This window comes from Micropterus salmoides, unplaced genomic scaffold (genome assembly GCF_014851395.1).
Source record: "Micropterus salmoides isolate LMB-PRFRI ecotype aquatic unplaced genomic scaffold, ASM1485139v1 Ms_hic_scaffold_17, whole genome shotgun sequence".
Classification (NCBI taxonomy): Eukaryota; Metazoa; Chordata; class Actinopteri; order Centrarchiformes; family Centrarchidae; genus Micropterus; species Micropterus salmoides.
The window spans coordinates 21,182,906-21,198,245 of NW_024040817.1; the positions used below are offsets into that span (position 1 = coordinate 21,182,906).

At 39.9% G+C, this 15,340-nt stretch overlaps 1 protein-coding gene across 1 annotated transcript in view; it reads left to right on the forward strand.

The window, feature by feature from the left end:
• Positions 1-979: 979 nt before the first annotated feature.
• vps50 (VPS50 EARP/GARPII complex subunit) overlaps positions 980-15,340 on the forward strand; it is a 105,742-nt gene continuing 91,381 nt past the window's right edge. The window contains exons 1-4 of the mRNA XM_038724686.1: positions 980-1,136; positions 1,652-1,720; positions 10,954-11,076; positions 11,958-12,029. Of these exons, the coding sequence (XP_038580614.1) occupies positions 1,104-1,136; positions 1,652-1,720; positions 10,954-11,076; positions 11,958-12,029 (297 nt within the window). The 5' untranslated portion in view covers positions 980-1,103. The remainder of the gene's footprint in view (positions 1,137-1,651; positions 1,721-10,953; positions 11,077-11,957; positions 12,030-15,340) is intronic.

Genomic DNA, 15,340 nt, shown 5'->3' on the forward strand with positions numbered 1-15,340 from the left:
ATTGTACTTATTTAAAAGGGACAGTGCATATTAATGAACATATTTGCTTTTTAGCATTGTAAATATGCCAGAATTAGCCAGAAGGCTATTTTCCATCTGTCTCCGGCAGGTCGTCTCAAGGTACAAAAATACAAAAAACACAATTAAACAATAAATGAAATATACAATAAAAGATAATATAAAATACACCACGACACAAGGGTTATGTAAAGTGCAGTTTATGCAGTTAAGGGCTGTTTATGGAATTAAGTGCAAATTAATTGTATTAAAGTGCTATTTAGTGCAGTAAAGTGACCACGCAACAGGGTGAGACTCCAACTATATGATCCCACAAAAGGTGCCCCACTAAAGTGCAAAATGATGGAGGGGCAATGTATGTATTTACAGTATGTACACAACATACAACAAAAGTGTCATATATACATTACAGACAGTGGTGAAAGAAGTACTCATATCCTTTACTTAGATTATAACAATGCCACAGTGTAAAAATGCATTCAGAACAATAAACTTCTCAAAAAGTTAAAATACTGATAATGCAGAACAATGTCAATGTTAGGCCTAAGTCATTGCATACATTATATTATACTACGGGATGATCATTATTGATGCAGTATTTTTAATGTTGTAGTTGTTGTGCTTTTTGTACTGTGACAATGTCAAAATGTGTCACTTGAGTAGAGTAACAATTTTCAGAGAGACAAAATAGTCATTGCTGTCTAATTTTCTATTCTATTTCTATTTGGTGATGTGAAATGACTACCATCCAGTGGTGTAAGACAGAAGCACATATATCACAGTGTTATTGGGGAACACCACTTTTTAATACAATTTTTAATATTTAATTTTTAGAACAACATGTATTTTTAATTGAATCGAAATATTTTCAGTTTTTAGAATTGTCAGTTAGGGTCACCATCACACCTCCTAATAAAAACTACCTTTCCCAGGATGCTTTGCGAGGTTTCCTGTTCTTGCCGTAACAGTCATGTGACGGTCAACTATGGCTTCCCTCTCGTAGTGATGGAGGCGCATCGTTGACAACAAAACAAAACTGTTAACATTACTCACGAATTTGTCCGCTGACAGAAGTTAGCTCCACGATGCAGAAGATTAAGTCTCTTATGGCCCGGCAGGTGAGCATAGCAGGAGTACAGAACTAAGCTGCTGGCTGTTTGTCTCTCACAGCAGCTAAAGTTAGCATGACAGCTAGCTAAGCTTACTGGCTAATTTGACAGCTCATCGTTCATTCAGCCCGACTAACAGCAGCTGTTTTTACGGCCGCATCACAGCTACCGGCTATTTACCTCACATGAAGAAAATACACGTGTATGGGGAGTCATGCCGATGCCCCATTTGTAAGAGTTTACCATTAGACAAGCACAACAACAGCGCACAACACCGGACACTGGGCGGTTAGGGAAGTTCTCAGTTTGCACGGCAGTAATGTTAGATTCATTAATTCACCAGTGGACACAACAGAGCATATCGCTTTCTGAAATCTGTCTGCCGGTTCCACTTTTTGCTGCATGCTGTAGTGTGCGGAAGAATAGCAAGCTTTGTGACAACGTGTACAGCTGAAAACAAAACGATAAAGTTACTTGACTTTTTGGTGGCTTTTGAAGTCTAACGGTGAGTCTTATTTTGACAGGGCCTGAAAAGCCCCCAAGAAAGCATGGCAGACCTCAGTCCTGTGGAGAACCTGAGGATCCCGAGCAAGGTAAACTTCTGTTGTTGTGATTGAAGCATATCCTATAAAAATCAGCACCCTTATTGCAATAAAAATACACAGTTAAAGATGGGTTCAAGTAGTAAACAATAGATAGCTACCTGTCCTATGTTACTGTTTTTATGTGTAGTAAGGTCTGAGTAGTTAAATGCTTCCTTTAACAGCTTTGTTGACAGTTGATATTCTATCATTCTTTTCAAGACATGGTGAAAATCAACAAAATCTGCACGTTTATAATTGTGCATTTATGTGCATCTTATGCGCTGCACTTTAGTTGTATAAACTATTTTGGGCATCTTGACTATGCCTATAATCTAAAGAAGCCAAGTTCAATCAAACTCAGAAGCAGTAATAATGATAGCAGTAACCTGGTTGATTGTATCGGCCTGGTTTTTGTTTTGAACCCGACCTCTTGCATATTTTGTGTCAGATAAGCGTTTGCCCACCATGCATTGTATTACACACAGAACTGCTTCCTGTGCATGACATTAGTTACACACACACACTTTTCTAGACAGTAGTGTAAAGAGACCGAAGGCTCCCATTTATATCACTTAAGGACGGACTTCACTTCAATCCCAACAGCGGGGGTGTGAAATGTGGTCTGCTGTAATGGTGTTTTAGCATTTTGGTGTGGCAGCGTTTGAAAATGCAATCAGTCATGCTTAGTCACAGGAAGAATTTGTCATTATCCCCATGTACAAATTCAATTTGTCAAGATTAGACAGAGTGAAGTGGCTCTATACGATGTATAGTCACTTACTCTCACCTCAATGCACTGCTTGTTGCTGGCTTCGCTTTGACTTTGACTTGTGGTGATGACCTTCTATTAATGCGGCTACAATTTGGAAGGTGACCAACACTATTTATCCGCTGCGCCTGGTGATTTCAGCCAGATGTTTAATTTATGTGCTTCTAAAGACTTGGACTTTAATGGTTGACATTGTTTTGATTGTTACCCCAGTTTGGCCTTAATGTTTTTCTTCATGGGGCGCTTTGCTGATGTACCGTTTGAGTAGGCTATTTGTTGCCGAGGTTGAAAAAGTACTGCAGAAGATGAGACTAGAAGGAAGTGCTTTTTCTTTTGTCATCTGTGAGAGTTGCGAAAGATAAGGCTGAGAGAATTTGCCTGTTGTCATGAGAAAAAGAAAAAGACGGAGCAGCGTGTGATAAACACAGGCTGTCTCTGTTGAGGGGCTCATCCACAATGATTTTATTATTTATCAAGATCAGGCTGGTGCTTGGTATTATTGTCACAATGCAGCAAATTCAGGCTCATGATGGGTGACAGTTATTATTTATTAATCCAATAATTTGAGATCATTGTATCATCTTGACGTAATGCTTTGTGGACAATATTACAGTTCTGTTGCTGGACCTGTTATTGCACAAACCCACCCAGTGACATGGATCAAGCTTAGATTAGATAAGCAGTCATTTAGTCTCCAGGTATACTTAGAGCGTGAATGAAAGCAGAGGGGAGTATCTCAAGAAAGAATTGTTTATTTTCATAGGACACATGCCCCCCTCCTCTTTCTGATGGCTTGAGGATTGGTATCGGGTGATGTGGCCAAACTGGATATGCAGACATCACACACCCTGGTTTTAGGCCTGAAACCTTCACCTTTTTTCATGCTGGAAAGAATGTAAGAAGAATCATGGCCCAAAGAATGACTGTAAATCTTGCTAACACCTTCTGTGTTCGGCTTATGTGACATGAGGCACCATAGTATAGATTGAATAAATTGGCAGAGAGTTAGTATGGATGTGAGGTCTGGCTTGTAAGCACCTTGGCCTACTTCTCTATGTCACAGATGAATTACGTCCCCATCGTGTACTGCAAACACCTGCCTTTTGTGTGTTTAACAAAAACACAGGGCTTATTATTTGATGATATTGTGCGTTGACTTTATTTACTTTGCTGCGGGGCCTTGCTGCTTTCAGGAAAATGAAATAGGACCCACACGGGCCCGGCTTTGTATACACCGAAACCTGTGTTCTGTTTTGAATAAAGGTGAACAATCCTCTCAGTACGCTGTGACCGCTGCCACTGTGGGGAACACTGAATTACTTAACACACTTTTCTTTGTGCTTTGTGCACGAGAGTGAGACCAAGGTGCTGGACTGCATTGCGTGTGTGTGTGTTATTATGAACTGATTATTAATCGGGTACTCACTGCTTGGAACCGTTTATGTGTTTCCAACCAGTTAAGCCACAATCATTTATCATCCTGCAGGAGTTGACAGCAACATCTGGCTCACTGTCATCGGGGGGGGGGGGGGGGGGGGGGGTTGATGGTGTTTGAGTCATAAGCAGGGAAAACAGAAACAGCTGGAAAGGAGGAGTGACTGTAATAGACAACCTTTAGACCTGAAGCAGTGAATCGATTTTTTGATTGGCAGAAACAATTTTGATGAACGAGTAATTATTTAAGTAATTTATCAAAACAATTCAGACTGTTTTCTGCTTCTTGCTTCCTAATTGTTAGATTTAACTGCTTTTCACTCTTTCATATGATTGTTAAATGGAATATCTTCCGGTTTTAGACTGTTTGTCTGCCAAAACAGTCAATTTCACAATGTCACCGTGATCTCTGGAAACTGTGAAATGGGCCTTATTCACTTTTTCTATTGACCAAACAATCAATTGAATCAATAATAAAAATGTTTGTTAGTTACACGGCCATGTGACATGTTATGTGCTGAAGAAAGCACACAGACTTCTTTAGATTTCTGTAATACTTTTATATAGAGTAGTCCTAGACTGTACTCTTTATGAATTTATGAATATTTTAGTGTATGAACATGTGTTGAGAAGTTCACATCAACACACTTCTCTGGTGGTTGTCAAAATTCTTCTGGAAAAAGTAGGAAAATCACTGACTTCCTAAAATCGTACTGTAGTAGACAGAAAGTTGTACTTCCTGACAAAACTTCATCAGAAAATAACTGTAGGAATATGATCTCAGAGTTTAATAGTGACTAACGATTAACGAGGGTGATAAAACTATAACAATTCTTATTGCGTTATAATTTTCCTACATAAACATATAACAAATGTTTAATAAATGTAGTTAATTTGAATCACGAACGAATCAGTGCTTCATTTCTATTAAGATATTTATTATGTTGAGGGGGAAAAAAGGACATAAAAAACATTTTATTTAGTTTTATTCATGCATATTTGTTGAAAAAAGATTTAATCATAATTGTTTCGAATGTTCTGCCTCAGATTTGTGAAATGGTCCACTGTTTAGCGAAGTTTAAAACCACAATTGAGTATCTACTTTCTTTTGCTCAAGGACAAAAATCAGCCTTTAAACTTGAAAGAAATAATGATTTGACATTTATCATGATATTTATCGATATCGACTGATAGGAATTTTTTTTATTGTGATAACATTTTTGGCCATATTGCCCAGCCCTATGATTAACTAATTGTTTGTCCTCTTAAGTCCTTGTGACTGGGACTGCAACTAATGATTTGTTGATTCTTTTCTCTTTGGCCCATATACTGTCATAATGTCTCAGAGCCCAAGGTGATGTCTTTAAAATGTGGTGTTTTGACAGACAAACTACCCAAGACTTGTAAATGTTCAATATACTATTCCTTAAGATAAAGAAAAGCGACAAATACTCAGATTTGAGAAGTTATTAAATTGATAAATTTGATTCGATTAATTTATGAATAATTTCCGCTCTACTTGTGACTTCAGACTACAGACTTGCTGTAGTCATTATCAGGAAGTGCCGACTGATATTTTCTGCAACTTTTGCTTAGGGCTGGGCGATATGGCCAAAAACGTTATCACGATAAAAATTTTCATATCATTCGATATCGATAATTATCACAATAAATGTCAATCATTATTTCTGTCAAGTTTAAAGGCAAATTTTTACCCCCGTATGAAAATTGAAGTGCCAGATGGTTAATTGCGTGGTTAATCTAGTGTTTATGATCAGAACATGAGAAACACTTCATGCCAAACAGTGGATCATTTCACAAATGTGAGATAGAACATTCAAAACAATTATGATAAAATCTTTTTTCAAAACTAAACAAATAAAACTAACAAATTATCATTGTTTTATTGCCCAGCCCTACTACTACCCTTTTGAAGTAGTTTAGTTTGTGCTGGTTTGTTAAGACATCTGTCTAATCTTTGACAGGCCGTTATCTAGTCTTAATAGTAATTTTAATAAATCTACTTGGTGATTACAGAAATTAACTAACTTTATATGACTGGTGCAAATTTACAACATGGCTGCTATTACGTAGTGTTACTCTACATAGTGCCTGAAGCTTTCATACAGTCTATGGGGCTGAAGTGGAACATTTGATTTTCTTGGCGATAGCAGCAATTTAGCCTCAGGGGGAACCTTTCTCCCCCCCATTCACCTGCTGCTGTGTGCCTAATGCCCTCTACAAATTCACAAGTAAATCTGGACAATGAGCCAAGAACCAAAATTTAATAAACGTTTGACCTTATTCAAGACTTCAAAGAGAGATGATTTCAAAGATTATGATGAAACTTCTATGGCATTCAACTTTAGGGAATGATAGAAAAAGATCAACTCATTTTCATTTTAAGGGTCAAACAAAACCTGATTTGCACCAAAACCTTTAAATAAACCCAAACCTTGGCAGATAAAAAAACACATTTTTTTTTAATTTAAATTACTCCAAATGGCCCCAAGCTATTTTTGATATGTTTGATGTGTTTGTTCCTTTTGTGAATCTCTCTGGGTCCCTGAGATGGTATAAGCTGCTTTGTGGGTTCACACTACAAACAAACAAACAAACAAACCTTTTTTCCCCGCTTTCCAATCCTTTTTGTTCAAAGCTGTTGTCCCTCTGCGAGTCAGTTTTAAGGATTTACTTTATAGGTGTTGTGATGCTTTATATCTCTTAACCTCCTCAATCTAACAGAGGCTTTGATGGTTTCCGTCATTACAATCTCATATAGTGTGGTAAAGCAGTGCCCGAATCAACCAGACTTTACATTCTAGATGTAAGATATGTTATACTGACTTCCAGTGAACTCTACACTATATAATCTGAGGCGCAAGATATCCACTATTTTCCAACTGATATAGGAAAGCAGCAAAAATGACTTCTTGGACCTGATTATTTCACAAATATAAGTATAAATAATATAAGTATAAATATAAAGCTGGTTGAGGTAGCAAGTAGTTTCAGTCATTTTTCAAACAGAAATGTTAAGCATTTGCTTGTTCCATCTACTCAAATGCGAGAATTGACTGCCATTCTTTGTTTCATCATTGTAAATGGGGTTGGTTTTTGGAGTTTTGGTCAAAATAAGCAGGCAATTTTAAGATGTCCTCTGAATTTCTTCACTAATTTCTGACATTTTGTCATCTAAACAATGAATCTAAAAAATAATAGGCAGCCTAACTGATAATGAAATTAATTGTTAGTTACAGCCATAAATGTAAGTGTGACAAAGGTTTAGTGAAGCTCTGGAACAAGCTGGTACAGGATAGCTGTGTGATGGTGAGTATTTTTTTTTTTATGTAACTTTAACTCAATGGAAATATTTGGAAGAGTTGGTTTTTCCTGGAGGCATCAGTTTCCCTGAGGCAAACAGTAGCTCTCTTGTAACCCTTCTGTTAGTGCTCAAGGTTTAATGCAGTTAGCCTTTCCCACCAGCAGGGGTCACCCTCAATTTACCCATTACACATTTTATCTGCTCAGTTAAAGAACTCTGTTCACCCAAAAAAACATTCATTTATATGGGCTGATTTCAGTGACTGCTCAATATTATTATTGGCGTAGCATAATTTCCTAAAATCTTAGGATGAATATGGTTACCTCCAGTTTGCAATATGTATTCTCTGAAGACTGGGGATAAAGCTGTGAGGAGGGCATGTTTGAAAACCTGTCATTAGTTCACATAGGCTATCTTGAGGGAGAACACAGCTCACTTTGACAGTTCACATGTGTTATGGCCTTTGGTGACCCAATCCGGTTTGGTTCTGACATTTAGCTAATATCTGATTAAGCTTCCACAAGCCTGCCTGTGCACTTTATAACAGAACAGCGGCATGACACCAAAGATACAGAGCACTCTCGCTTTTGGCTCGGTGATAGACAGCGGGGAATTGAGGAAAAATAATCACTTACTTCCAAGTAAAAATTCAACAGTATTGCCTGTTAACCCAGAAGCACAGCATCCCGTATTGCAGCCTGGATACCGCTGCTGGCTGTGGATTGTGTCCTAATGTCCCAGAAGGCCACTGTTTAAGAGCAGATGAGGACCTGTAGGCAGGTTAGGCTCAGGTAAATATTCAGCACTGATTACAGTGAGGAGGTTTTGATTTGTTCAGCTGATGAATGATTCCATAGTGGAAATAAATGGCCCTCCTCTCATTCTCCTCAGCGCGCTGTCTTTCTCCCCGGTAATGTCCCGCAGGATTTTCCACAAACCTCCTGTTGTTTATTCAGTCTCCTGTTTTATCAGGGCCCCCGTGTTGTTGAGCACTGTTTTGTTCTGCGCCTTTTCCACATTCAATCAGCACTCCAGTCGAATATCCACTTTGATTCTCTGATACCGCTTGTTAAACGTCCCGCACTTTGGATGCAAATAGATTTCTAATTTCCGCAACGAGGTGAGGATTTCATTAATTTGCGGAGGGGGATGATCGGTGGTTTGTTTGTCCCTCATCCTTCAAAGTGAAATTTGATCAAAGCCTCACAGCGGCTGATGTTGGGTTTCACGTGTGGGGTAAGGGGGTGTCTTGTTTTGTTCTGGGCCTATGCTGCCGCAGGGGTGGGAGGGAATTATTTAACCTGAGGTAGCCTCTTATTCTCAATGAGTCATTCACTTCCCCTCGCTGCGGATGGGAGACTGAGGCAGAGAGAGGGAAAAGAGAGAGACAATGACAGAGGAGGTGAATTGGTCTAACTATACTGGAGTGGCATCACAAGAGAGACGCATCAGCTCTAACTTTCGCTACCAATGAGTCATCCCCCCCCTCCCCTTTTCGCTTTCCCTCTCATTTAAGCTGATTTCCCACCCACCCTTTTCACGGCAGAGTGTGATCTCCTACCTGCATCCCTCCTTTCCAATCTCACGCACTCACCCACGCATTTCCCTCACTCCTTTGCCAGATTCAAACGTGACCACACACACGCACACACGCGCACACTCACAGGCACATGCACAAATTTTAATTCCTTCTTTCCATCATCCCAATTACCTTCTATAACATTTATATATGGTATATCAAAGGGATTCTGTTTGTGTAATTGAATTAAATGAGGTTGTATTTGACTGTGGACATTACATTTACTCACCGAAGTGTTGCCTCTTATAAATGTCACTCAGCAAGACACACTCTCGCCCACAGAAGCTGATTCAGTTACATGGGTGGCACACTTCATCGCCTTGCTGAGCGCTCCTTGCTGATAGTAGCTGGGAAAATATTTGTGGTTAGGCAGGTGTGTAAAAGGTTTTCTTGATCAGTGTTGGCTGTCTCATGAAGTCTATTTGAGTTGATGTATGTAGATCTCTAATAGAGATTTCTATAGGCTACTTTTATTTAATAGAGTGCGGATGGATATACTGTAGGGCCATATAGATTGCATTTATCCCATAATTCCACATGCATCCTGGTTCACCTCCTTCCCAAGCCTGCAGTCTGTTTTTTGTGCTATCAGGCTTTAATTTTGCTGATGCCTCAGTGTATTGATTCCACACAATCAAGTTGTTAGACTCAGCATTACCTTAAGTAAAGGATTTCCACTCGGGGCATAAAGTGAAGCCATTTAGCTTGAGATGTTTTCTTTATATGGGATGTAACATTGGGGTGTGATAGCTATATTTAGGATTTTTAGCTGTGTTGGTGACATAAGTGAAGGAATGAGGTCAGTTGGCCGGTAGTTAAATGTCTCAACAAATATTGGCTGGATTGCTATTTAATTTGGTACACACAATCATGTTACCCTCAGGATGAATTTGAATAACCTTCACAACTCCTTATTTTTAATTTAGCTCCAACATGAGGTCAAAATTTCAATTTATCCAATACTTTGGTTTATGACTAAATACGTGCAAAACTGATGACAGCCTCAGCTGTACTTTCTGTTTAGTGTTAATTGCAAATGTTAGCATGCTAACATGCTAAACTAATACGGTAACTAACATGGTAAACACTATACCTGCTTGATATCAGCATGTTAGCATGCTGATGTTAGCATTTGACCCGATGGCTGTACTTAAGTACAGCCTCAAAGAGCTGCTAGCATGGCTGTAGACTCTAATGAGCACTAAATTTAGATGTTGGAGACTTAAGAGACATCATCATTTAGTGTCATCACTGAACAATAATGTTCGCATTTATAAATTGTAATGCATAGCATTGTGGGATTGTTTGCAGAAAGTAGTGTGCATGCCATGGACACTGCTTTATACGTTCCATTGTCAACTCAAATAATATGGCAGTGGGTAAATGCAGTGCTATATAGTAAATTGGGAGTGATTCTGGACACAGCCTTGTTGTACTTTAATTTATTGTCCAGCAACTTTTTCTTGTTGTAAATTGCTAATAGGGTCATCCCACCACTTTGTTATTGACTTGTGATTATATCTCGGCTCATTAAGAATGTCTGTTTAAAACCCTTCATCTAAAAGACTTGCTGCACCAGTAAGCTTTGACGGCATGTTAATCAATAGGGCTCTGATGTTTTTCGGAGATGCTCTGAAGGGGAATCTCCGTTGTATTTTTTTCGGTCATTCCTTTCTTCTTGTCTTTCCTCTCAAGGCTGCCTGCCATCCCCCATGACAGCTGTCCAGCGAAATAAGCTGCAATCCTCTCCCAAACTCCGTGATTCATGTTTTCATCTTTTTTCCCACTACGCACCTCCTCCTTCCCTGCCCTTGCCTCTTGTTCTCCACCTCCATTTTTATTTTTTCTCTCTCACTTTTCCTTCACCCATACCCTTGTCCTTAAATCTCTCCTCCCTGTATGGTTCTTTCCCCTGCCATCCTCCCTATTCACCCTCTCATCTCTCTTTCTCTGTTTTAATGTATTTTTCTTGACGTTTATATGAGAGATTTTGTTGTTGTTGTTTTCATTAGTTGGGCAATGATGTAATTTTCTGTTTTGAACTTTTGCCCCAGTTTGTTGGAAACTTTCTAAAGTGGCTACTTCAAGGACATGTTTTTACTCTGTCTCTCTTTGTTGCTGTCTCTCTCTTTCAGGAGGAGTTGCGGGAGCTGAGGGAGCAGCCCATTGACCCCCAGGCGGAGCAGGAGATCATCGAGAGCATCGAGGAGGTCTACTTCTCTAACGACTCCTTCGACATGGTGCAGCACGAACTGGAGGTCAGAAACTCTCTGTATGATTGCGTTATTGACTGAATGAGTTGTCACTTGTAAAATGATGACAAGAGACTTGCTCCCCAGGTTCCAACGCATTTATAATGTGAGTAAATGTGGTTCCCTCCTACTTTGAACCTCCTGTGACTGGCAGAGTTAAAGCTCATTCTCACCTGAGCTGCTGTCTCTTACACTTCTGCTGAGCTGCATGCGTAGCAGTGACGTCTGGATTGATGGTTTGCATCCGCTCAACAGAGGAAGGGTGTGAAATCTCATTAGATTTATCTTAGTATTGCTACACCATCATGAAATGAGACTCTCAGTCAAGGGGAAAGTAATTACCTATCATCCTTTGGGCCATGGATTTGTAATATATTTTTTTCCAGAGCAGAGATTGTTTGCTGTTTACTAAATAACATCCTCTACCTTCTTGACTAATCTGACTTATGATCTGGCAAAGTCTATTTATTGAGCAAATTCTTTTTTTGTTGTTTTCTTAATGGAGGAAAAACTGCAGCTATCTTCAGTCGCACCAGTTAAACCAGCTTAAGTTTTTTGAAATGCCTTGGATATCTTTCAAAAATTAAGATGCTCAGGAGTGAAGATTAGCTCTCTCAAGATAAATTAAATCCCTGCTATGGCCATGAGCGCCAGAACTTCGATACTGGCATAGTCCTTTTGTGAATATTTTTCTGTCTGACACACACCCAGTAGCAACTTTGACTACACTGAAGAGTAGATACATTTTGAAGCAGCATGCAGCATGCAAAGTCTGCAAGGGGCTTACAGACTTTGTTTGTGGATGTGTCTGCAAACGTCTTGTGTAGGAGGTTGTATTGTGAGCAAACAATAAGGTTGTATGTTTGTGTCTGTGTGCTTGATTATAGAAACTCCCAGCTGAGCTGAACCTGCAGGAGCTGGAGGAGTACAGAGACAAGCTGAAGAGACAACAGGCAGCAGTGAGTCTCTCTCTCTCTTTCTCTCTCTCGACCGTCAGGCTGTGATCGGGGGTAAATCAGCGGTCGATTGGCGGTCGCCAGTCGTTATGTGTGAACTACACAATGACGCATCAAAACGGCTCCCTGACACATTTCAGACACATCGCAGACACCAGCCAGATATCTAGCACGCCAAATATCTGGAAGAGTCGGCCGACTCGACATCCACATCCTGCCAATGAGAGAAGGCAGCTACTTTTTCACTGCAAAACACTTTTTACTCACCTCCAGCTCTCTCTGTAGCTCAGACAATCCCTGCTACCTGAGTGTGCTAATCTGTTCTTTCACCCATATTTTTTGTCTTTATAAACTGTTTCGTGTGTAGGTTTGCGTCATTTCCCGTTTCACAGTTCACGTGTGTTTTCTTGACAAAACGTGGTTTGGAGACCAACGTACGGGTGACAGAGTTGTTTTCAGCTCACGTAGTGACCGATCAGTCACGTCACAACGATTTCAGACTCCCCTCACAAGACGACAAGTTGTGTAGTGTGAACTGCACGGCCATCGGCCGATGCTGAATGTCGTTTAGTCTGCACGAGCCTTAACCTTAACCTAATTCTAACCTGAACATCAATTTTTGTCCCCAGGGTGAAACGAGTCCCCACCGGTTAGTGTGAATTCAGGTTAAAGGTTCCATGTGTAGGTTTTAGTGCCATCTAGTGGTGAGGGTTGCAACAAAATTGCTCTCTCACGCTCCCTTTAGGACAGAGGTTCTCAAAGGGGGGGTCCGGGGACCCCCAGGGATCTATTCCATTCATTTGTAACACAATGACACAATGAGAATGAATGACTACTTGGGTCACAGGTTTCATACACTTCACAGTACATCTTACAAAATCTTACAAAACATGAAATACACATAAACACCCCCCCAGTGTATTATATGGTCATTTATGGCTCATGGATGTAAAAACCAAGAATACAAAAAAGTGTTTTATTTGAGGTTCATTCTTGACCTTGGAAATAGTTGTCTGACAAAAAACGCATCTTTTTCTGGGGTCTTGATTGCCATGGAATGTGAATAGTTGTCGTGGAGATGGATCTGTTGACATGTGAGCTAAATCGCTATTGTTACCTCATCTGCAGCACTTTTAGGACGTCTTGTTCGTGTTGGCATTAAAGTTCATTCATTCATGTACTTATTTTTAGCCAAACGCTTATCTGCTGATAAAGACCATGTAATACAGTTGAAAGCACCTAAAAAAGCTAATGAGTGGTCCTTGAGTTCAGACTGTTGTCGGCTGTCTTGGAAACTCCTTCCCCTGTTTTTGCAGATACTCCACTATAGATATGTACAGTGTGTATCTGTAGTGTGTATTGAAATTGTGTGTTTTTGTGTGCAGCAACTTTATTAAATGAGAAAACTACAATCACAGGCCCTTTCAAAAAAACTGGGCAAAACCCAGATCCCAATAGTTAATTCTTGACCTTGGAAACTGTAGTAGACAAATCAATCTCACCTCAACACACTGGGATACACTGCAGACACACAGTATGAACCCCAAATACGTCTGAAAAAGCAGTAGATTTCCAAAGGCTCGTTTTCAGTTAGATAAAAGCTTTGAGCTCTATTATTTAAAAAAAGCAATTTGCTTGGCAAACCAAAGATCCTGTCTGCCCGCCTGACATTTTGTTTCTTTTGTCCCGTCCCAGTCAGCAGTGCCGTGTGTGTGTATGTGTGTGTGTGTGTGAGTGAGGCTAGTCAGGAACATTAACATAAAGTACCATGTTTGTTTGTTTTTTGTTGATTAGCAATTTGGTTGTCCTTTGAGCCAAAAATTAGGGACATGGGGAAAGACAAATGACCTTCACCTGATAGACATTAGTTTGTGCCTGATGGCAGACTCCTATGACATCAGTGACTGTGTTTTCCTCCTGTGGCCACATCAGGACTGTTTCCATAGTGGCCGTCACTCTAAGGTCAGTCAGGTACTCGCAGTTTCAGGCTGGAGGATCTGGCCTGTCAACAAATCCTATTTATAGAAATATGTTAGCAAGAAAATGGCTCTTTCCCCCTCTATACACTCAATCCCCACAGTCAAATGCAGATTTTTTCCACTAACCCTCTTTCCTGACAAGCTTCTGCACTTTCGTACACCTGTTTGTCTCCATTGCGCCCTCAGCCCTACTTCTGTATTTTTTTTTTGTACTTTGCCACGTCTATTCCCTCCATGCCTCCTCGTATCCCTCTTTTTCATACATGCTGCACATCCCTTCTTTTGACATTTTTGGCAGTTGCCCACAGAGCTGTCTGTTTAGTTGAGAGAATGCTCCAGACTTTGTGGCCTGTGGCATGGTGAGACCCACAAGTTAAGAGAACACAAACATACTCTCACACATACTCTCTCTCCGTCTCTCCCTTTCTCGCTCCCTGGCTATGAGCCTGCAGCCACCTCGTTGGAATAGCCATGGTAATTGGTCCAATATGTTGTCAGGCAGGAAATCCGCAGCTTTGTTTCTCATCAATGCAAACCTGCAATCCTGAGTCTACTTTAGCTATTTAGCTATTTTTCTAACCTGAATCTTGTTTATTTCAATCACCTGTATTGTTAGGTACGTAGGTAGGAAGGTTTATTGTCATAATATAACAAGTTAAAGAGTGAAATTGAGTTTTGCTATATAGCAGACAATATTCATTAATAAAGAATCAATTATAAAAATGGTAACAGAAATAAACTGGTCCTGGGCTGTACACATCCCATGCCAGTTTGTGATGTTTCCAGTCAGGATGCTTTCTATTGCTCGTCTGTAAAAACTGACAAGAACTTGGGACGGGAATTTGGCCTTCTTGAAACTTGAAACTGTTCACTTGCTCCACCTCAGCTCCACTGATGTAGACAGGAGTGTTTGTCTTTATCTCCTTCTTCCTAAAATCAATGATCAGCTCCTTAGTTTTGCTGACGTTGAGCAGTAGGTTGTTCTCTGGGCACTCTACAAGATTATGAATTTCCTGCTGATATGAAGTTTCATCGTTGTTTGAAATTGTTAATTATTGTTAAAAATTGTTGATTGATAAAAATTAAATCCACTTTTTCTGGGGTATGGCGCATGAACTTTTTGGCTTTTGAAGGGGGATGTGACAGAAAGAGTTGAGAACCACTGGTCTTCCTCAGTGCCCTGAGGTCTTTGTAAAATATCTTCAGTATATATGTTTTCAAGCTAAATATTCTGATCTCTCTTTCTGCCTATCATCACCATGTCTCTTAAGGTACGTAAGCTCCAATTCTCAATTACAATTACAGTTGGCCATGTTAAATCCCACAGCAGGTCTA